At 60.1% G+C, this 23,553-nt stretch overlaps 1 protein-coding gene across 4 annotated transcripts in view; it reads left to right on the top strand.

The window, feature by feature from the left end:
* Positions 1 to 23,553, top strand: part of GSE1 (Gse1 coiled-coil protein) — a 388,875-nt gene that overhangs the window by 130,579 nt on the left and 234,743 nt on the right. For all 4 annotated transcript variants that reach the window (XM_044255618.1, XM_044255616.1, XM_044255617.1 and 1 more), the window contains exon 2: positions 11,644 to 11,824. In XM_044255618.1, the coding sequence (XP_044111553.1) occupies positions 11,644 to 11,824 (181 nt within the window). The remainder of the gene's footprint in view (positions 1 to 11,643; positions 11,825 to 23,553) is intronic.

Raw genomic sequence — 23,553 nt, 5'->3', positions numbered from 1 at the left:
ATGGGAGCTTCCTCTAATCTTTCCCTTTATTCTTCCTTTTGAAGGAATAAACTTAAAAGTCCTTTGCCAGTCGGAGTCTTAGAGTCCCAGATGGTGTCTTTACACCACGAGACTGTGTGTTCAGATTCATTTGCGAGGACCGGCTTTCTTGTTTGCCTGTGGACCCCGAGCGAGCGGCTGTGCTACTGTCTGTCTTTCCGGAACCTTCCGTCTGGCTCGCCGCCCACCCCCCAGCGCCTGGAGCCATGCCTGGCACAGGGCCGGGGCTGAGAAAGGGTCTACCGTGAGTGACCGGGTCCGTCCTGTTCTTCGCCCCCTCCCCCGGCCCCGTGCATACTGGGCACGACTCGGGGCGCAGACTGGGAGCTCAGGGGAACTTTCCAGTCCCGGCAGGTGAGGGCGAAGCCAAAATGGAAATAAATTGTGCGAGTCCGTGTAAGTGTGCGGGCCCAGCTCTGGGCGCCGCCGTCCACACCGCCACCCGTGTTTGGACTCAGCCTTGAGCAGGGCGTGCCGCATGGCTGCTGGCGGGTGATGGGCCTCACCCCGTGTGGGGTGCAGGGGTGGGTGGGGCAGCTCTGGAGGCCCCTGAGCCCCGTTATCCCTCCAGGCTGGCTCCCCAGCCCCTCCGGGCGTCCAGACTCGTCTCCTCGTCTGGAAAACGATCGTGATAATGACAATGTCTACCTCACGGGTTGTTGCAAGGATTAAGTGAATTAACATACGTGGAAAGTACTTGAAAACGGTGCAGAGCCCCAAGCAGATGCTACCCATGTTTATTATTACTTTATTGCCGTTGCCTTTACAATTCGCTCGGTCGCTTCGTTCAAACCTTTCCGGCTGCGGAGAGGCCGGTGGCTGCCTGGTGCCGGGACCTGCAGACGCTCCACGTTTCCCGGGACCTGTCGGGATCGCGTGGGAACTGGGTTGGCCTCTGGCTTTAGCGTGCAGGGCCTCCTCTTGGAGGCCAGGCCTCTGGGTCTGCCGGCCTGTCCCAGGGCCTGCGGGGTGTCCCCTGGCTGCCTCTGTGCCTCGATGCGGGGACCAGGGCGGGGGGCAGGTGCCGTGGCGTCCACAGGCCAGCGGGCACCAGCCTCCAGCCCTTTCTGCCACCTCCCGGGCACCGTGGGCGGGACCCGGCTGAGCTGCCGCCAAGCGGATGCGGTGTCCCGCGAGGCTGTTTGCGGCGGCTGTCACCGTGTTTCCATGATCCTGTGACAGAAACCCTGCCCCGGCGTTAATTTACATTGTAGCCGGTGCACCCCGACGTGTGTTTTTAAAGGGTATAATTTCTATCAACTTCAATTAGAGCTATTTTTATTTTTGTCACCCTGAAGAATTTCCCTGCGGTTAAGCTGCCATTTTTCACTGTAATACCCCTGGCAAGGGCCGGGGAAAAAATTAATAGTCCGGTGATCACTTAGCTAATGCACTGTCAGCACTTGATAAACCGACTGCCCCGGGTGAGACGGCCCGGCTCCCTCCACGGTAATTATACCATGTTCACCTGCTGCGGGCAGGGCGCTCCTGGGGGCGGCCCGGGGAGGAGATGAGCCCCCCACAGCCCAGGGCACACACTCCCCCCACCTCACTCTCTCCTCCACATCTGTCTTCGTGGTCATTTAGATGCCCCAGGGTGGGCGTCTGCCCCTCTTCTGGCTGTGTGGCGTTCGCCAGGTTGCTCAACATCTCTGATCCACATTGGAACAGGGAGCGCAGCGTGGCTGATGAACCCACGGAGCGCCCCGGCTCAGGGCAAGAAAGGAGGGGATGCGGGGGCATGCATGGGAGCATCGCCGGGCTGGTAAGTGGGGGCATGGCGGCCTTGTTCTAGGATGGGGGGTGTTTGGAAACCTGAAGGGAGTAGCAGTGAGGGCAGGCACACACACTAAACATAGCGGGGGGGGCCCAGGATAGGGCCGTGCTGGGCTGCGAGCCTGGTGTGGGAACATAGGGAGCGGCTGAACCTTCGGGGATTGGCCTCTGAGTCCGGCCACCGTGAGAAGGAAGGACCTTGGACTCTCTAAAATGTGCCCCCACTGCTTCCCTTGATCCTCTTTGGCCACACAGGGCCCCTTGCTGTTTGGTCCTCAGACACACTAGGCACACTTCTGCCTCAGGGCCTTTGCATCCCTCCCTCAGGGGTGTTCCGTGTTTCTGGAACACTGGCCTTAGTCTTCCGCCTGGCTCCTTCCATAACTCGGATGTCTCCTCCAGCCACTGGGATGGGGACCTCATGCCAGGGCCTGGGGTGACCGAGTGCCGTTTGCGGCGAGGGCGACAGTCTGGGGCGGATGTGTGAGGCCTGTGTCTGGGCAGTAGGATGAGGACACAAATGGAAGTGGGCTGTCAGCAGGTCCAGCTCTGCCCAGGGAGGGGAGCTGGGGGCAGAGACTGCAGAAGGGGGCACTCCCTTGGCCAAGGAGGAGGCAGAGGATCTGGGGCGGAGGCGACCTTTCAAGCAGGAGAGAGGGACAGAGCATCACAGGGTTGGAGGGGGCCTCCTGGACATCAACAGGGGCTCTTAAGCCGACCCCTATGTTGCTTCCTCCTAGAACCTTGAACTGAGGGTTCTGCCCTGGGGAACCTTCACCATTTACAGATGGGGAAACCAAGGCTCAAAAAAGTAGAGTCACTTGCTTGAGGGCCCGTGGCTCTTAGGCAGTGAGCTGGGATGTGAAGCAGAGGAGATGGTTTCTGCAGCTGCGCCGAGCCCCTGTGGGCTGCCTGGAGGAGAGAACAGGAGGGGGTCCGGGGGGGGGTGCTCCGTGGTGCGGGTGCACCTGCATCCGCGATGTGTGCTGAGGACGTGTTGAGTGAGATAGCCAGCGTGTGCGCCCCGCAGCCCCACCGTCCCCGACCCCTCTCTCCTCGCCTCGCCTCTGCTCTGAGTCGGGGCTCAGCTCCCCTCTTCCTACAGACCCTTCTTCCCCTCCTTTTAGAAGGAGCAGCAGATGGTACACCCCCTTCGCCACCGATTCCAGCCCCGCAGGCCTCCTTACTGCTCCTAGAACGGAGGTCAGCAAACTCTGGCCCACGGGCCGTGTCCATCAGGCAGCCTGTTGGTTTAATTGTAACTCGTGAAACAAAAATGCATTTTACATTCTTTAAACGGCAAAAAACAAAAACAGAGGAAGAAAAATAGTTCATGATGTGATATGAATCCTGCAATTCCAATTTCAGTGTCCATAAATAAAATTTTATTGAAACAGCCACACCCTGTTTTCAGGTCGTCCAAGGCTGCTTTAGGGCCCCAATGTCAACATCGAGTAGGTTCAACTGAGACTGTGTGGTCCTTAAAGCTGGAAATAGTCATTATCTGACCTTTTAAGAACAGGTTTGCATACATGCTCCCTCCTCAGGGCCGTCGTGTTTACTGTTCCCTCTACCTGCCACAGCCTTCCCTCCCCGCATATCTACCTCCATGGCTCGCTCCCTTGTTTCCTTCAAGACTTTGCATAAATGTCCCCTGCCTGCGGGGTCCGGCCTACAGAAAACTGTCTCTACTCACCCCCTCCTCCCTATTCTCTTCTCCCTTTTGTCTCCCCGGCATCTCCCACCAACTGACATGGGAATGTGTGTCCCCAACCAGAATGTCCGTCTGCTCCTTAAAGGCAGGAATTGTTTAACTGTTCTGCTTGCTGCTGTATCCCAGGCATAGTGCAGGAAGCAGGTACATAATAAATGTTTGTTGGACAGATGGGTGGATGGCTGTGTGGGTGACGGATGGATGGATGGACAGATAGACAAGTGAGTGGAGGCATGGTTTGTTGGGAAGGCAGATGGGGTGGATGGATAGGAGGTTGGACAGATATGTGAAAAGCTAGGTTGGGCCAAGTCACACAGCTCTTGGATGCCTTGTGCCGGGTCAGAACTTCGGTAAAGGGATCATACAAGCGGGGTGGGTGTTTTGCAAAGATCACTCAGACCGAGGTGTGCCTGGGAATGGAGCGGACGGGGCTGTGTCCAGTGCCTGGCGGGAGGCTCGCTCCCTGGGAGATGAATGCGTGAGCACAGTGGGCCTCAGCAAGGCGGGCAGTGGGGGACCCCTGGAGAGCTGGGGTGTCAGGCCGCAGATGGTCAGAGACAGGCGAGCTCCCCAGGCTGGCCTCTAGGGAGGGGGCCCTCCAGGTTGATACCAAGGACTCAGGGGCCTCCACGTCCCTGAGGGCTCTTGCCTGGGCCTGGGTGGGATTCACCAACAGCTCCCTCTGCTGCCTGCAAGCCGTGGGGAGGGCTCTCGCCCCCTGGAAGCAGTAAACTCTGTGCCACTTTCTCCCCTGTCCCAGGCCATGAGAGGGAGTCACCTGCCTCAGAGGCCTGCCTGAGGGAAGAGCCAGGGACATGCCTTCTAGAATGTTCCTTTCAGCCCTAAGTGCTGCAAAAGCTGGACATGTCTGCCTCTGGCCGGTTCCCGCTGCCTGCCGGCTGCCCACCTATCCTGCCGCCTCCCCTATGACCCCACCCTCCCTGGCCGCACCTGCCCCACCCAGGTGGGTCTCCTGGGGCTCTGGATGCTGTTCACGGCAGACTCTGGCTTTCCAGCAAGGCTCTCAGAGACGTCTCACTCCACCTGCCATCCCGCACAGTGTGGCCAAGCACCACAAGTGAGTCATCCTTTCTGTGCCTTGATTTCTTCATCTGTATAATGGGACCTCACCATTCCTGCCCTCTCCACGCCCAGGGCTGTCTAAGGCTCGACGGGCTAACACCTGCAAAGCCAGCAAGAGGCCCAGCCTCTGTAGGTGACATGCACATGTGGCGGCAGCCAGACCCGGTGGGCAAGCACGCCGCCCCTCCCCTGCTCTGGGGTCACGGCCCAGGAGCTTCCACTCAACCCTTCAGAGACATGGCTTTCCTGGCTTGGAAACCCACCCAGCTTCATCCGAACCGGGAGACTCGGCCCCAGCAGATCCGGGGACTTTCTCGTTTCCATGAGAATTTGTCTTTACGGCAGGTGGGGTTAGGATCCCTCGTCTCCCTCTCTTTCCTGCTTTGATGAGCGCATTCTCGGGCTTTCTGTGTGTCAGGACTGTGCTAGGCTGAGGGGATCTCGTGACCGCTCTGGCTGTGGGGGAGTCTTGGCACCGCCCCCCCGCTTTGCCGATGGGGAAGCTGAGCCCCTGGGATGTCCACAAGGGTGTCCAAGAAATGGCCGGGCTCCAGGCAGTGGCCTGTGCAGACTGCCCCGATCGTCCAGGTGGAGAGTCTGGACCCTTTCTCTCCCCTCATGTGGTTTCAGGAACTTGTCACCTGGCCAGACGTGAAGCCGGGGACAGAGCCTTGATTTCGCTTTTCTGGGCCCTGAATCACAGGCCCCCTCGGGTTTCGGCAGTGCTCAGGGCTGGGTGAGCCCGGCGCCTCCTCCCCGCCCCTCCAGCCCCCTACGGGGTGGGAGCACCTGGGAGGACTCAGGTGGGGAAGAGTCGGATGGAGACCCCCGGCCGAGCCAGCGACCCCCCCCCCCGGAGCCGCAGCCGAGGGCCCCTAATTGCTATCACAGATGCGGCAGCCACCAGCCAGCCTCTCCAGTGCGATCTGCTGTGTCGCGTGAGCTTAATTAGTCCCTGATTACTCATTTACTGGGTGCTGTGTGTATTCCACATCTAATAACTTTCCAATTATGCCCGGTCTGCGCCGCACATTTAATAGCCCCCGAGCTGTCTGCTTATCGGGGACTCTGCCTTCGGCAGCCCGGTCTCCCCCTGACCCAGAGCCTTATCATTCCCTTTACCGCAGTGTTTGGAGTTCCCTGCTTTGCCATTATGGAGCTATTACCCGGAATTAAGGGGCGTAAAATACTGGGTTTTTTGGCCTCTGATGTACCAGCTTGCGGTGCGGAACAGGGAATCCCACGGTGGCTCTGTGGGTGGGCTCCGGAGGGGGCTGCAGCAGGCCAGGAAAGGGGAACCGGGCGCCCCCATGGCAGGGCTGGGCCGTGTCCCCTTATTTCCCTCCCCCGCAGTCCTGTGACCTCCACGTCCCCCAGCCGTTGGCAGACAGAGGTCTCCGGCCGGCTCAGAAGCCGCCCATGGTCCTGCTCACCGAGCCTCCTGGCCAAGACATTTCCGGTCATCAGCGTTTGGGAGGGAAGTGACTTTTCTCCCCAGACTTGGCTTCTGGCCTGTGCCCGATCTTTCCTTGGGGGCGCAGGGAAGGCAGAGCTGCATTCTTTGGTCTCATCGGGATGCTGGAGTCTCTTCCTCTTCTCCGGCAGCTCTGTGCCTTGTGTCATCTTCCCGGCCTTGTTCTTGAAACAGATCAGTCACAACCGGACGGCAGCCCCGATGGCGTTTACCCGCAGCACGGACTTGCGTGCTGGAGGTCGCAGCCCGGCACGGCTGTGATGCTGCTGGGCTGCTCAGGCAGCGAGTGTGGGCATCGGGCCCTGCTAGTCCTCTGGGACCAGCTCTGTGGGGTCCAGGTGCCAGACGGAGGACTCAGCCGCTGGCCTTATTCTCCACTGGGACTATGACTGCTGGGTGACCTTGGACAGCTGTCTTGACTCCTCTGTGCCTCCGTGTTCTCCTCTACCCGGTGGGAGTTAAGGTAGGGTTGCTGGAAGGATTAAATGGGCTACCGGCGTCAGGAGCTTGGTGGGCACCTGACGCATAGCCGGTGCTCAGTAAATCTAGGGTAGGTGTTACTAGCCCATTTCCCAGAAGCGTAAACTGAGCTTAGAGGGTCGTGACTGCCTGTCAGCCTTACTTACGGCAGCCCTAAGCAGCAACATCTGCTTCATTCAAGGCCGGCACAGCTGGCTTCTGGAAGTGCCTCCTGAGCTGACGTGGAGCTTTTTAAAATAAGATTCAGGGTGGTGAGGGAAAGTGGGGGGGCCCGTGCCCCAGGCCCTGCCGCAGTTCCTGCAGGGACCCCATTGATTGACTCTGGGCTCCAGGCCAGCAGCAGGTGAGGGGACCTGGAAGGTGGCTCCACCGGCTGCGACCAAGACCCCCCAGAGCCCAGAGGAGCCCCTGACCGAGGCCAAAGCAGTGAAGCCTTCCTCGACATGCACCCCTCCAGGCTTTGTGGGGGTCCCCCAAGCCATGGCACCCCTTTGGCTCTTGCTCCTGATGCTTACGCCGCAGGGCACAAGACTAGCTACCGTTTCTTGAGCACTTACTATGTGCCGACTACATTTAGTGTCTAATTCTCTCCACTGTCTCTTTGGGCAGTCAACATCCATTGTCATCCCGCCCCTTCTTGTGGAAGAGGGAACAGAAGCCCGGCGAGGTCCCTTCACCAAGATCTCCCAGCCGGGGAGAATGGCCAGTACCCAATGTGTGCCCACCCACCGCAGGGAGGCTGAGAGCTGGGGTCTGGCTGGGTCCTGGGAGGGAGGCGGCCACCGGCTCTGCCGCAGAGGGTGCCTGGGGAGGAAATCCTGGTGCCGCGTCTGGCCTCTGGGCCCTCCGCCTGGAACATCCCTGGTTTTCAAAAATCCATGCTTGGCACCCACGACATGGACAAGACCGAGAAATGTGCTGAGTGAAAGAAGGCAGCCGCCCGCCCTGGGGACCGCGTGTGTGAATCACCAGAACAGGCAGATCTAGAGAGACAGCAAGGAGGTCATGGCAGCCAGGGCTGGGGTGGGACAAGGAATGGCTGCCAGCAGGTCGGGCTCCCTTTGGGGGCAACAGAAATGTACTGAAATGGATTCTAGTGGTGGTTGAATGCTTTTGTGCATGTGTTCAAAGCCGTATTGTACGCTTTAGATGGGTGAGCTGGAGAGGTGTATGAATTATATCTCAGGAAGACTGTTTTTAAAAAACAATTGAGCGGGGGTCCCCAGGCTTGGTGGGGAGGGTCTCACGAACCCGTAAGATTAATAAAACAAACCTGGATGCTGACAACGCCACGGCATGGTTTTCCCCTTTGGAGCAGGGACGTGTCATCTGCTCCTCCACGGCCCCCTGAATTTGCCTGGAGTCCGTTTTCTCCAGCAACTACTCTTTTCCCTGGAGAACGTGTAACAATAACCAGGTCCCATTAGGAAATTCAGTGGTGGGCTGCAAATCCCCTTTTATTTGAAAGATCCATGGGAATTGGCCCCCTTTTGCCTGGCCCCACTAACCACCTACCGCTTTAATCATAGCGGCCCCAGTCCAGGGAAAGAAAGGAACGAGAGCCATTACCCCACTCCATCTGCAGGGGCCCCGTGGGCTGCTCTAAGACGCTGCCAGCTGCCAGGCTCCGTGGGGCCGGGAACGACGTATGTCCCAGGCCCGCTCCTAAGAGTCCCTTCCTTGGGGAGCTTGGAACACTCGGCTGTGGTAGAGAGGGCACGATGAATGTGTCTGCTCAGGGCCTGCTTTCTGTTAGGCAGGAACTGTCACATGTGTGGCTTTGAAGCCAGAGGAAAGGCGACTCCTAACCTCCCTGTGATGATCTGTCTGGCCGAGACGAGCTGGGCGTGAGATCCGTATTCACAATGCCACCCGTGCTGGCAGACGGCCTTGCCCATCATGAATCCCCGGAACCTACCCCCCACCGCAGGATCCTGAGCAGCTGTGGGTGAGCACCAGAGGGAAGGGGGCGAAATCCTTTCACTTCCAGGGATAGTCACCAGCAGAGGGAAGAGCTGGCACAAGGGAGGGACTGGCATCCAGTTCCTGTCGTGTTCCGGGTGCGCAACAGTGTGCCGAGGAACGTTTATATCCGGGCCGGGCACTCTTCTAGACTTTACAGGCTGTAGTAGCTATCCACGGCTGCGTAACAAACAATGACAAATTCAGCAGCTCACAGCGACACGTTTATCGTCATGCGACTCAGCCGGGTCCTCCACTCAGGGCCTCGCAGGCGGCTCTTCAAGGCACTGGCCGGCTGCACACGCATCTGGAGGCCCGACCGGGGAAGGACCCACCTCCAGGGTCACGCGGGCTCTGCTGGTGTGGTTCATTTCCCGTGGGACCGAGGACTGCTCCAAACACGCTCATACAGGTGTTTCTGCAGACGTGGGTTTGCGGTTCCCTGGAATGTCGACCTGGGAGTGGAATTGCTGGGTCACTGGGTGACACTGCGTTTGACCTTCTGAGAAGCCGCCAGTCACTCTCCAAAGCCAGTGCCCCATGTGACGGTCCTACCAGCTGTGGGTGTGTTCGCACAGTGTTTTAACAGGTTGTGACTAGATAGTGATATTTAGTAATCAGGAGAGTGCAGTTTTGAAAAGCAGATTCCCAGAGCGACTGGGGGGCTCCGTCGGGAAGCGTCCAACTCTTGCTTTTGGCTCAGGTCATGATCTCAGGGTTGTGAGATTGAGCACAGCACCAGGCTCCACACTCAGTGAGGACTCTGCTTGAGGTTCTCTCTCTCCCTCTCTTTCTGCCCTCCCCTACCACATGCTCACTTCCCCCTTCCAAATAAATAAGAATCTTTAAAGTTTTTTTTAAAAGATTTTATTTATTTGACAGAGATCACAAGTAGGCAGAGAGGCAGGCAGAGAGAGAGAGGAGGAAGCAGGCTCCCTGCTGAGCAGAGAGCCCGATGCAGGGCTCGATCCCAGAACCCTGAGATCATGACCTGAGCTGAAGGCAGAGGCTTTAACCCACTGAGCCACCCAGGTGCCCCATAAATAATAATCTTTAAAAAATAAAAATAAATGAATGGAAATAGATTCGCAGACTGCTTTTGAAAGATCTGATCTGGCAAGGTGGAGCTCTGTTCCCTCCGTGTGACATCAGTGGCACGGAGACCGTGCCATCCCCCTATGTTCTGTCCTTCCTGGTGCCTTGTTCATGGTTTACTCTTCTGGCCCCTCAGGAGAGGGTTCAAATCTCTCTTCCCTCCCCATCCTCCCTCCCTTTCAAAACCTGCTCCCTTAGAAGGCCTAGTTCAAATTGTACCTGTTCCAGGAAGACTGCCTGGATTTCTCCAGGCCCGGAGAGATCTTCTAACTTCTACAGTGCTTTTCATCTGCACCTCTCTTGCCTAGTCCAATTCCCTTTTGCTCTCTGCTCTTCTCTACTTAATAGCCGTGTCCTCCATTTGCTTTCTAACAGCTGAGTCTGCTTCCAACCGCTTGGGTTCAAATCCCAATGCCTCCAATCATAGCTGAGAGCTCAGGCCACTTTATCTCCTCTTGTCTCTGTGTTCTGGTGCGTGACATGGTGGGTGAGAGGCTCAAGCATGGCACATCATAAGTGGGGTCCTCCTACCCACCGCTCCCCATCCTGGAAGCCATCCCTACCTCCCAGAGGTGGCCCCCACCACCTTCCTCCAGCAGGACCTGGGTACCCCAGCTCCAGGAGGAGAAGCAAGAAGGGGGCCCTCCCTTCTCTCCCTTCCACCAGCCTGTGGGCAGGGGTCAGAGCCAGTCTCTCCCTCCACTGCCCTCCTCCACTCCCCCACCCATAGCCCACCCCAGGGGGTTTACAAGAACGCTTCCTGGTTTGACCAAGTACCACCCCTCAGAGCGTTCCCAGGCTGGCTGGACAAGCCGACCTGTGACCGATGGTGGACACAGCAGCCTGCGCCTGGCAGTTTCCCCAGGATGAGATTGCAAGGGCAGCTCGAGCCCAACAAGATGAGATACACATGGGGCTCCTGGGTCCCTGCCACGCCGACGGGCCCCTGGCCCCTGGGCCAGCGAGCGAGGGAATAAAGTGTGCCGGGCTGAGGTGCCGCCTCCTCCTGGCTCCAGTCTAAGCCGCCACCACGCCTGTGGGATTTGCGGGGGCTGTGGTCTGGGCAGTGTCACCATATGGATCCCATAAATTAAAGCATTCCCGGAAACAAACGGTAAACGTATCTGCCTCTCGCAGGGAGGGCTGGCGGAGCCCCTGCTCACCGGGGAATTCTGGGCCATCCATCTCTCTTAGGGCACTTTGGTTTTATGGCACTAATCCCTGAAACAACTGGATCAACATGAAGCTGCTTTCCGACGGCCCTGGAGCTCGTCGTCGGGAGGTGGGGGGTCGCCGGTCGGTGGGACTGGCCCACGGCCTCCCCCGCCGGCAGGGCAGGGCCTCTGAGGTTGGAGGTGCGAGCCCAGGACCCGAAGCCCTGTGGACTGGTGGGGGGACTCAGCCCAGGAGTCGAGCAGTTCTGCGACCTCAGGTTCCTCCGGCGCCTCTCTGAGCCTTAGTTTGCCCAGATGTGGGAAGAGGATGGGGCCTCCGGGATAGTCCGAGTCCCAGAGATAGGAAGTAGGGCGGTGAGTGTCAGGGGGTCTGGAGAAAGTTCTGGAAATGGGTTGAGGCGATGGTTGCTCCTTGGGAATGTACTTCATGCCACCCGATGTACACCCGTTTCACCACAGTGAAGGAACTGGACCAGGGGCTGGGGTTGGGGGGATGGGGAGAGCACCCGGTGGCGTGAACTAAAGATCCGCTGGGCTAATCCTCGGGGTCGTGACTAAGCAACCAGAGGTTATGCCAGCTTCCGTGCAGGGCTGAGGGGCTTGGGGAGCAACAGGGCCGGCGGGTGGTGACCCACGGCCCAGCGGCCAGCCTGGCGTCCTCGGGCAGGGGTCACCGGGCAAAGAAGACACTCACCCTGGGGTTCCTGGAGACCAGCCCTGCGCTGCCCCAAGCCAGCTCAGCCGAGTCCCTGATGGCAAAGCCAGGCCGACATGGGGGAGGCGTGGCACCCAGCGGCTCAGGCAAGTATGGCCAAGACTCACCCTGTCCCCTCTTGTCCTTCCAGGTCACGTCTGCATCTCTCGAGGCATCAACAGCCGTCCACGGCCCCGCCAGGGAGCCTGAGCCCCGGCCAGGCGCCCCAGCAGAGAGCACGCCCAGAGGCCCCCGGACAGCCCAGGAGCCGGGACCCACCCGGTGTCCGCAGAGCAGCGTGGCCGGGACCGGAGCGGACCTGCCCGGCACAGGTTAGTCTCGCGCGCGCTCTGCTGTCTCTGGGTGCTGGTGCGGCTCATGCCGTCCCCAGCAGGGAGGGGGGCTCCCAGCACTGAGTTCGGGCACGGACCTCCACCCCATGGTCAGCACATTCTCGGGGAGAGCCTGGAGGCCGCGTCTCCCTTCCTTGAGTTTGGCTCTTACACTCCATAGGGATTAAGTCAGTTTGTGGTTCCATCGGAACCCCTGCTTCCCGGCGCCCTGTCGGCCCCTACTTGAGGACGGCCTCCGCGTGTTGTGTCTGTGAGCTGTAATTCCGCCGTGTTCCCGCGTTCGCTTTAAAGCAGGTGTAAGGGATCTCCAGAACCCGCCGAGACGGGCCCTCCACCTGCTCCTGTCCCCCCATCCCGGAACCCGTCCGCTCACACGTCGCTCTCTCCAGCACACCTGTGTTTGCCCGAACCATGACTGTGTACTCTTCCTGGGGGTCTGAGCTGCGTCTCGGCCCGCGGCCCTCCCCGGAACCCCGGGTCCGTCTGTGTAGTCACCGCCCTGCGTCGTCCTGACGCCCAGCGCAATGCCGTGTGCAGCCCGTCTCCACCCGTGCCGCGGGCACCACTCCTGGGCTTCTGTGTCGTGAATGCGCCAGGGCCTGGCCCGCAGCGCTCTCCGGGGCCAGCCTCTGCGCGGCCAGAGGGAGCCCAGGCATGTGGCTGGAGGAAGATGCGGCCGCCGAAGCCACTGTGTGCCTTTTGCGGCCGCCGCACCAGCCTCGGAGGCCCTGTCCACCCATCTTGGCACTTTCCCTGATGACAGAGGGGCTGTCCCTGCCTGGGTGATGTCCTGAGGCTTTCACGATGGGGCCTGTGGGACCGGAACGGGGCGCCGTGAGTGGGTCCCTGGCAGGCCATTTGGCCGGATGTCGGTGTGAGTGGGCACCTGCGTTCTTATCTGGGGAGGGTCCTAGAGCAACCCCTTAGGCCATATTTCTGTTCTCAAACCCCCTCCGAAGGGGTCCCTGTAGGTGCCCCGCGTCTTGCTGCCCAGAGGGGACTGAGTCCTAAGACCCGCGCCAGCCCCGGTTGTGAGCCCCACAGAAAGTGCTGCTTGTGAGCCTATGTGGCCCGGAAGGAGCCAGGCTGGCCGACGGGGTGGGGATTCATATGAGGGCATGAGGGAAGCTTGCCTGCCCCACTTCTCAGGGCCTGGGCTGCCCTCCGGCGCATCCGTGAAGTGTTCTCATCAGGGGACTCACCAGCTTTCTGGGGGCCCCCCGGGCCATGCACCCTCCGAGGGGTTCCCAGACCCTGGCAGGTGGGTGAGTGGGTGGTGGGCGGGGATGCTGTTCAGGGAGCCGTCTCCCGCCCCCCAGCACATCAGAGCCCCGGACGTGTGCCTTCTTCCACACCATGCCTCTTCCTCCTCATCTGAGAAATGGGCGCGAAGGCTGAGAGGGCCTGGCTTACAGGGCAGGCGTGGGAATCCGTGTAACTGGGACAGAAGAGGGTCCAGTGTGGGGCTGGCCCTGACCGCTCGCAGGTGGGGGCTGGAGTCAGCGCCATTGTGACTTGTGATTCTCAGGCACCTGGTGGAGTGTCCTCGAGGATGCTGTCCTGCTCCCCCATCCCAACCATGCCTCCGTGCTGGGTAGTAGCCTGCAAATCTGATCCTGGGGGACCATTGCCTCCCCACCCCCGACTGGCACCCAGGAGGCCCAGCCCCCTAGCCCTGGGGCTGCCCGGTGCAGGGCAGGAGCCCAAGGCCCACGTCTGCCAGCTGCTCCCGTCAGGCTGCAGCCCTGCCTGGAGGGGGGTGGGCGGCTTCCCAGCCGGAGACCTGCCTGGAGAGCCATCCTGGATCAGGCTCCTCCCCGGGAGGCCACTGATGCTGCTCAGAAACGTGACAGAGACTAATGGTTTATTACACACCTGCCACCTCTCATCGGGCGGGCGGCACGGGAGGCAAGCACATGCGGACACACGGCTGCGAGAGCCGGGCCACACGGGCACACACACAGAGCCAGCAAAGGCACTGCGCACGGAGGTGCTCATGCAGGGCACACACATACAGACCCATGTGCACACACGGGCCCCAGGACTCCCTTACACGTACATTTACACACACTCACAGGCACACATATACAGGACCCGTATCCATGCGCACACACGGCCCCCCACACACACCCGCAGTCCTGCCACTTCCTCTCTCCAGAGCTCTGAACCCCCATTTCTCCACTGACTCTCCCCACCCCTGCAGTGGTGGCTCCCTCCCCAGTGCTCGATGGGGCAGAGGCCTCTCTCAGAAGGCCCAGGGGGCTGTGAGCATCTGCTGCCTTGCAGGGTAACTACCCAGCACGGTCCATTTCTGTCCCTCAATGCCCTGCAGACCTCCTGCATGTAGACACAGCAGTATTTGCTAGGGGCGGAAGCTGTCCCAGCAGGAGCCCTTGTGCTAGGCCAGGTGGCTGGACAGGGGGCTCTCAGGGACACGGGGGGCCACTCTGCTGTGTTCTCTCCCAGAGGCGGCTGTTGCATGGTTCAGAGCGCCCGCCTAGGATGTGGTCACGTGCTGATTGGAGGGACCTTGGCTCCGGGGCTGTAGGGACAGCCGGGGTTTAGGCAAACACAGACCTTAGACTGACCAGAAGTCTCTGGTTGGGGGAGAGAAGGGTGCAACCCAAACCTGGTCGTCAGACAGCCTCTTCTTGTAGGGTGACAAGCCCCCAGGCTCAGCTCTGTCTGATATTCTTAAACCTTTAATCAAAGCAAGATCCCTTTCTCATGGGCACACTCACAGGGGGTGTCAAATCCAGCAGGAGGAAACTCTCAACTCATCACAGATGGATGGGAACAAGCATTCCAGAACAATTATCTTTGTGCAGCCACGGCCTCCTTGGGAGAGAAGCAGCACCATCTGGTGATAAGCAAGGGTGTGGCTTGGTGTCCAAGACCCAGGTCCAAGTTTCCAAATCAGCACAGCACTTCCCAGACATGGAGACTTGGCAAGGTTCAGAATCTTCCCAAAGCTTAGCTGCTCCAATGGCGGGTAGGTGTGGTTAAAAAAAAAAAAGTCTTCCCATAGCATGATGTTAGTGGGATGGACATCTAGGAGGTACTCAAGGTTGCTGTGCAAGGTTGTGCACGTTGTACACTGCACAACTCCAGGGTGTGCCATTTGCCTTGGGTTGCTGCGAATGTGCTTCTTGTGTGATCATCAGGGTTGCCATGCTGCACAGCAAAGGGGTAGGCCCAAGTTGTGCCCCATGGGCCCTAGATGTCCTTTCTGAGCTGTGGAAGTAGCAAATAATGTCTCCACTAAGACAGATAGTAGAGGGGCGCTCAGGTGGCTCAGTCAGTGAAGCGTCTGCCTTCAGCTCAGTCATGAGCCTGTGATCCAGTCCTGTGTTGGGCTTCCTGCTCTGTGGGGCGTCTGCTTCCCTCGGCCCCTCCCCCCGCGCTCGCTCACTCGCACTCTCTCTTCCTTTGAAATAAATCAATAAAATATTTTAATAAGAGAGAGATACAGTGGTAGTCACAGACCCTCTAATGGGGTTGCAGTGGGGTCGCAGGAGACCAGGCCAAAATCGACTCTGCAGTCACAGCGGTGCTCCTGGGGCCCCTCCCTTTCTCAGCTGCCATGTTGGGGCGCTGGGGTCGGCCACCCCTGTTGGGTGCTCCCCAGAGCTGGTGCTTTCCTCCCACCCAGAAAGCCACCACTCTCCTGGCTTTGGAGTGACCACAGCTCATGGGGCAGCAGAGAGGAGGAACCGGGCTAGTGGCGGTGGGGGAGGAGGCGGCCCGTCTGCACCCCGCTGGCCTGGCCCAGCCCAGAAGCTGCCCCCGTCACTGCTCTTGTCCACCCCCGTGGCAGGGGCTTATCTCGGAAGAGGCCTGTCCTCTCGAGTTCCTGCTGCTACAGGTAACAGGTGACCACTGACTCGGCAGCTTCAAACCACCCAGTTACTGTCCTACAGTTCTGGGGTCCAGGAGTCCAGCGTGGTGTCAGTGGGCTGAATGCAGCCCATTCAGGGCGGGCAGGGCTGCTCCGTGTCCCAACCTTCCCCGGCTTCTGGATGCCGCGCGTAGTCCCCGGGCGGTGGCCCCGTCCACAGAGCCCGCAACGCCCCAGCTCTGCCCTGCTTCTCCAGTGCCTCCTCTGCCTCCTCCTTCCACGTGTGTGAACTCTGTGATTGCATGAGTGCCCCTGGGTCACCCGGGACTCTCTGTGCTCTCTGTGCCCGGTCGGTGGTCCCCTTTGCCATGGGAGGGGTGGTGTGGTCACAGCTTCCACGAAATAGGACACAGACATCTTTCAGGACCCTTGGTCTGCCCATCCCAAAGTCACTTCTGAAATCAGTTGCGGCCTGACAGGTGCTGGGACAGATAATCCTGAGGCCATCATAGTTCCTGTTGGGTGACAGAGGGTCCCAGGGTCCCCTTAGCTTGTGGCTTTGCCATCTCTTGGCTTCCAGAGTGCCCTGATTCTATCACCAGCAGACACGGGTAGCGAACACAGGAGAGCCCCTGGATACTCAACCCACCTTGGCCTTGAGGCCCGTGTCCCTTCCGCTGGCTGGAGCCAGTTCCCGCCCCACCCAGATACAGGGGGCCTGGGCAGTCCAGTGTAGGAGGGGCTGGCCACTGCGGGGGTGGGTGTTGGCTGGCCATCTGTGCCTCAGCCACACGTCCCGGCGGCCAGTTCGCCCAGTGCTCCGTGAGCTCTGAGAACTGGGTCTGAGCCTGGGGTGCTCCACCTGGACACCCTCCCCTGGTCCCCATGTCCTGTAGGGGAAGGGCGGGCCGCCTCTCATGCCCTGGCCAGCGCGGGAATGTGAAGCCCGGCCCCTTGGCTTCCAGCAAAGGATGGAGCTTACCCTCCGGGGCTCCCGCAGGGCTGAGGCTTTACCTGGAACCCACTCTTGCCTCCCCTGCTCCCTGCTCCTGTCCTCTCCCCAGTGTCCCCCTCCCCCAGCTGCTCAGCCTCAGACACATCTGCATCTCCTCGTCTGCCAAGAAATCACCTAGGACAGCACATTTCCAGGGCCGTTCTGCTCAGAGCTGTTGTGCCAAGAGCGGGAAAATGCGTGCACCCCTCGGCTCCCCCCGGACACAGGGTAGGTTTGCAAGTAGGTGCCAGGGCTCCCCCCCCATCCCCCTCCACCACTTCCCAGAGGAAAGGCGCCCTTCATGGGTCAAGCCAAGGACGCAAAAGAAGGAAGCCAGTGCTGAATCGGGCAAGCTCCGGGGAGCCCAGCCCCTCAGGCCCCGGGCTGAGATCCTGGAGGAGGGGGTCCAGGGGAACGAGGCAACATGGACTTGCCCCGGAGGTGAATGTTCGTGGGCGCCCATCCTGCAGCCCCGTCCTTGTTCCGGACCCCGTTCCCTACATACGGTTCTGCCTTGGCTCTTCCCAGCTCGATGTGAGCACACAGTCCCTGCAGCCCAGTTCCCGCATAGTCTGTGAGGATCCAAGGGGGCTCCCCGTCCAAGGCTTAGCGGTGGGCTGGGCCCTCAGAACCACAGATGCCCGGCCCTGGCCTGGGCAGAGAGAGCGCACTGGTGGCCACCTGAAGGCCGGGCCCCATAAAGGCTTTTGTCTCTTTTGTTGGGCAAATGGGCTCCTGGCCTTGGGCCTCCACTTGTGTCCTTGGCTCTGACCCCAAGAAGCACTTGGCAGGCCTCACTTGGAGCGGGTGCTGGTGCTGGTGCTTTGACAGAGAAACTCGGAGGGCGCCTACCCCAGCTGCTCGGAGGACGCGGTGGGGCGGGGGGGCCCAACCTCGGCCTCTCCAGCCCTGCATGCCCCCTCGCCCTGGCTCTGTGGGCAGGGCTCCGTCTGGCCTCCCGGGCGCCTCCCCACTCTCCACCCGCTCTCCCTTCCTGCGTGTGGCCGCAGTCGCGCTGGGATCCAAAGCCTCTTTTCTCCGCACGCTGCGGGTTCATCTTCTTGGGAGCTCAGGTCGTGCTGGGGAGCGTGGACCTGCAGGTCGGGGCAGCCTGGAGAGGCCCTTTGCTTGTGGGTCCTTGTCGCCCCAGGAGCCTCTCCGATGATTAGCCGGGACTCGCTCACCCCCGCGGGCCTGAACGCCCTTCTCTCTGTGGCGCGGCTGGCCCAGGGCCCGCTCGCTCTCAGCTGGCCCCTTGGCTGGCATGTGACTCTCGGTGTCTGACTGGTATCGGTTTCACGAAATTAGGAGAAGAGAATTTCACACATACAGTTTCATAAAACGGTACATCGAGCGTTGGCTGAAATGCAGTCCATGAGGGCACAGGCTCAGAGTCGCGCCTCGCCCACAGAGCTGCTGCCAAGAGGTCTGAGTGCCTGAGCCCCCATTTCTTTCCAGGATCGGGCTTTCGGGTGGGGATGAAGCGGTGACTGGGACTCGGGCGGGGCCCGCAGGAGCGGGAGCCGGAGCCGGGCACTGATGCCCCTGTGAGGCCGCCTGTCCCCCTCCTGCCCCAGCCTCCGCTCACCCACTGCCCTGCTTTCCCCGGTTCAAGCCGGTGCTCAGGGACCTCAGCTATCCCTGTGGGGTGCCACATGGATTCAGTTAGCTCCAAGAGCCGCATTTCCAAACCCTGCTGTGCCGCACACTGACTTGCACCTGTGACAGGACTGAGAGCAGAAACCATTTGGAAGCTGGGTACTCTCCCAGCAGACCTTTGCTTGAGTCTTCGCCACAACTGCCTGTTCGCACGTCGACACCGTCATTTATGTGTGTGCATTTTTTCATAAATATTTTTTGAGCACCTACTACTGCGTGCCAAAAGACATGTTAGGCAAAATGCACGATACCAGGTGGTGTGAAGTGCCGTGAAGAGAAATAGGGTAGGGGGACACAGCGGGGTGAGAGCTGTGACTTTAGGCAGGGTGGTCACAGAAGGCCTTGTTGAGGAGGTAGTATTGGACAGAGAGCTCTAGGCTATGGGAAGAGCAGTGCAAAGGCCCTGGGGCGACTTGTGCTCAGCTCACTTGCCCCCCTCATGAAGGCTGGGACCATATCTCACTGTCCTCTTTCTCTCTCTGAACCTGACACAGTGCACGTAACAGGTAACCCATGAACAACTGTGGAACAAATACAGGTTTTTCAGTCATCTAGTGCTGGGGAACCAGATGGGATGGTAAGGAGAAAAAGATTCTTCTATGCACAGGGGGCATAGATCTCCTCAGGCTTCCTGGGCCTGGGGCTGACATTCAAGGCAGGTTCCTACTCCATTCTGGAGCTTTTCTTCCCTCCAAGGGTGTTACTCCAAACTATAAAATTCTAGGGACCCCTTGCTGCTTGCTTCTCCAGAGGTTTGACATACGGGAGTCAAGGACACTTGAAGGTCACCTGTGAATGATTGGTTCTTTCTCTCCCTTGAACGTGGATGACTCTGAGGAGGGGCTATGAGCTCCCTGAATCAAACACATAGAGGAGAGCATTTTTTTTTAAAGATTTTGTTTATTTATTTGACAGAGACCCAGCAAGAGAGGGGACATAAGCAGGGGGAGTGGGAGAGGGAAAAGCAGGCTTCCTGCCACAGGGAGCCTAATGCTGGGCTCGATCCCAGGACCCTGTGATCATGACCTGAGCTGAAGGCAGGTGCTTAATGACTGAGCCCCCCAGGCGACCCGAGGACAGCATTTATCGAGCGACTGCTGTATGTAGGAGCTGGGAGTCTGGGCACAGCTTTCTTCCTGGTTGTACTCCTTTCCTGCAACTGCTGGAAGAAATCCCCGTGCACTCAGCACAGCTATATGACCTCACAGCCCAGAAATCAGAGGCGGCCGCCGGGCTGGCTCCTCCCAGAGCTCCAGGGGAGAACCAGTTCCTTGCTCTGCCAGCTTCGAAGGCTCGTGGCTCACGGCTCCTCGCCCCACCTCTCCAGCCTCTCCTTTCTGGCTCACACTAACGACCATGCAGCCCTGCCTCCCTCTTAGGAAGGCCCTTGTGATCACATTGGGCCCCTGTATCATCCAGGGTCATCTCTGTATCTCGAGGCTCTGAGCTTAATCATGTGTGCTCACAGGCTTCAGGGATGAAAAGACGCCCATCTTTGGGGGACCGTTATCTGCCCCGCCGCACTGGCCACCGTGGCCGCGCCAAGCTCGCCATGTGCAGCCAGAGGGGCACGGGGTCCAAGCTCTCGACTAAAGCATGGGCAGGCCGGTGAGGACCCCAGGGGCATACGGGACGCGAGTGAGTGCTGACGCGAAACTGGGCACCCTCCGGATGCTTTGCCAGGGCTAGCCCCCTGGGCTTCGTGGCTGAGTTCCTAGGGGAACCTGAGATAGCCCAGTTCACCCCTAGCAGGTGCAGTCTGGGTCATCCTGGGCCAGTCTCCACCGCTGGAACACGAGGAAGATGACAGGACCTTTGTCTCGGGACTGTTGCTATGGAGGTGACCCAAGTTGCCAAGCCCTTGGGGGTCCCCAGACGGAGCAGGGGCGTCCCAGAAGGGGCTGATTCCTTGCCCACCCTAGGACGGTCTCAGTGCAGTTTAGTGTTTTCCCAGGAGGTGGCGCAACATAGCACTAGAAATGGGGCTTGAGTCCCAGCCCTCGACCGACCCCAGCCCCTGCTCCTACCCCTACTGCCCATCCCAGGTTCAGGACGGGGCTTCACCCCAGAGCCTTAAACAAGACTCTGCCTCTCCCGTAGCCTCCCAGCACCTCACCCAGGAAGCAGCCTGTGGGCCCACCTTTGGGCGGGCATCCCTCCGCCTGCCCCCTACAAGCCAAGGTCTCCACCCCCAGCAAATGCCCAACCGTCCTGTCCCCGCACAGGCCGAGACAGGTTCTCAGAAGGAGCAGAATGGCTGAGAAAGTGTAGTGCACCCAGGAGGGGAGCAGGGGAGGAGGGAACACCAGAACAGGGCCTGTCGATCTTTGTAGGGCAGAGAGGAGACCCTCCGGGGAGGAGACCCCGAGAGCTAAGACCCCAGTGACAGCAGGTTTCCTTCCCCCTTATAAAACCTCCTCCGTCTTCCACGGGAGCTTCTGACCCAGGTGGCAGAGACCACAGCCCTGCAGCGGGATGGCTTCCTGCCCTGGAATTCCCCCAGAGCCTCAGGCCCCCTGCCTCTGCTTCTGCACACCCCTGCCTCCCCATCAGGGCTGAGCCCTCCCCCTTCCCCATCATAGCCTTCCAGCGGGGCACCCGCCGAGGCCTCACGTCCCCGGTCTAGGGCAACGGGCCCACACCCTTTCCCTGTGCCAGAGCCAAGCCGCCCTTGGCCCATGCCTCCCTGACGTCCGCCCTTGGTGCTCCTGACCTCTGGGAAGGCGGCCAGGTGGACGGTTCCTTCGGCCTGGAGCATGTACAAGCCCACGGCGGGGACTTGGTGCAGAGCGGGTGCTCGGAACAGACTGCCCAGTGACTCCGTGAACGGAGAAGGGGGGCTCGGGTGGGTGTGGCGCCCCTGCGGGACCCGGGGTCCTCTCTGCTCCCCAGGCCAGCAGTCAGTACCTCGGCCCACTGGGTCTGGCGGGCGAAGTAGGGAGCCGGCTTTGCAGGGAAAGCAGGAAGTGGCCACCGCAGCGCCTGCCGCCTGCTGCCCTCCAGCGCTCCCCGTGCAGCCCGCGGGGGTGTGCGCCAGGGCGGGCTGGAGGCCGGGAGGGCAGGAGGAGGGCCTGCCGCCCGCGTGGTTGTGCCTCGGCCTGCTGGCTGGCCCCCTGCCTCTCTCCACCGTCTTCTCAGGAGTCTGCTGCTGGACCCCCACTGCCAAGCTGGGAGAGCCCAGCTCTGCTCCTCCCGGCCCTGCTGCTCCGCCCCCCTCAACCCTCCCCCAGGCCTAAGGGAACTGCTCCGAGCCCTCCAGGCCAGGCCCGGGGTGGGCGGGCCAGGGCCTGGGACTGTCGGTTCTCATGGACCAGAAGAGCCCTAAGTGGAAAGTGCTCCTGCCGGGTGAGTCCCCAGGATGGCCCTCTGTGGGGCCATGGTGGGTGGGGGGGTGGGACATGGGTCCTGCAATGCTGGCCAGACTTCCAAAGACAGACGTGCGGGGGCGGTAGAGTGCTGGCCTGTGACCTGGGGAGGGTGCGTGTCCTGGCTGCAGGGGCACCTCGGAGCATGTGTGGAGCTTGAGCATGGCCCCGGGGGAGAGATGTGATGTCCCCGGTGGCCAGCATAGTGGCCCCAGTTGGCCCAAGGAGGGAGCACCCCTGCCGGGGTGGGGGGGCTGCCCAGCTGCCCAGGACAGGGCAGAGTCTAGAACCCAAATGAACTGCTCTGTAAGAAGTGAGAGGGGAAGGGCAGGAAGGGTCAGATGCGAGCCAGGGAGGTCCAGGAGCTCGGGCAGGTCAGGAAGGCTGAGACACATGACTGGAGAACCTGAGAACCTGGGAGCGGCAGGTGTGCCTGGCCCAGGGAACGCCAAAGCCCCGGGGCTCCCGCTCCTACTCCAGATGGGGTACAAGGGCTTCCCGCCTCACCTTACCACCCCACGGCCAGCTTTGGGGGCAGCAGAAACGACATACAGGATGCCCAGCTGGGGAGTGGGAGGCACGGACTCTGGTCCTGACCCTGCACTCGGCAGCTGGGATTTAATCTGATGAAGAAGGAACACACAGACAAGGGGAACGCAGTCCACTGCCTATCTGTGGACAGGCCGGCCGGCCGTAAGGTAGTGAGCTCCCTGAGCCCAAGAGTATTCAAGCAGAGGCCACCAAACTGGTTGGACCGTCACAGAAGGGCCAAGACCAGACAGGACAGTCTTCCTTCTGCGTCTCAGATTCCAGGACCCTTCTCCTCTGTGCACCTCCTTGGTACGACAAAAAGGGCCATAGCGGCTGGCGTTTAGCTAACACCCACCTAGCGGCAGGGCGTTAGCTCACGGATGGTCACAACACTGTGAGCTAGGCACTGTTCTTCCCGCACGTTCCAGATGAGAAGACGGGGTGGGAGGTGCAGTCAGGTAACTGACCGGTGGTCACGGACCTGTCTGTGGAGGGGCACGCCTGGGATCCGAGGTGTGTGACACAAAGCTTACGTCCTGAGCCACTGTACAGGACGAGATGTCTCCTTGATTACAGGAATTCCAACCCTAGTCCTGAAGGTTCTCCAGAATCGCTTCAGGGTCTTGGCTGGAGAAACAGTGAGCTGTGGCTTTCCAGAGGCAGGTCCTCTGCCGGGCTGAGCTCGGCCTAGGTCCTGCCGGAATAGTCAGTGCCAGAATGAGGCGCCCGTGGGGACGGGCAGTGGGACACCTCGTCCACCCCAGGGGCACTGGGCAGCACCATCATGATGACACAACTGTGGGAAGGCAGCCAGGGGCTGTGGGGAGCTGTCATCACATGGCACAGCCCCAGTGTGGCCCCTTCCTCACGCTCTGTACTTTCTGGGGCCTTCCCAGAGCACGCGGTCCTCAAACAGAGCTATAAAGCTGAGCACTGGCCTGGGTCCTGGATCCTAGATGGAGGACCTTGGTAGGTGGTGTCTCCCAACCTCCAGGCACGGCTCAAGCCCACCTCTTCCAGGAAGCCTTCCATGATTGTGCTGTCCTGGGACCATCCCTTTTTCTCCCTGATTACATCTTTCCCTCAGCGCCAGAGTGGGAAGGGAGCTTAATTGGCTTTATGTGGGTCTAAACCAGGGCACGCTGAGAGCACAGGAGGTGCTCTCATTTATTAGATGGGGTGTTAGGTGAGAACCAGGGCTGTCCCGGACAAACCCGACAGTGGCCCAGCAGGTATCATAAGTGCGGGTGTTGCCTTTTCTGGTTCTTTTTCTTTGTTATTTCAGACAAAATAGAGGGACATGGGAAGGGGAATGAGGGAA

This window comes from Neovison vison, chromosome 7 (genome assembly GCF_020171115.1).
Source record: "Neovison vison isolate M4711 chromosome 7, ASM_NN_V1, whole genome shotgun sequence".
Classification (NCBI taxonomy): domain Eukaryota; kingdom Metazoa; phylum Chordata; class Mammalia; order Carnivora; family Mustelidae; genus Neogale; species Neogale vison.
Note: the sequence above shows the minus strand (reverse complement) of the source record. Positions and strands in the feature narration are given on the sequence as shown.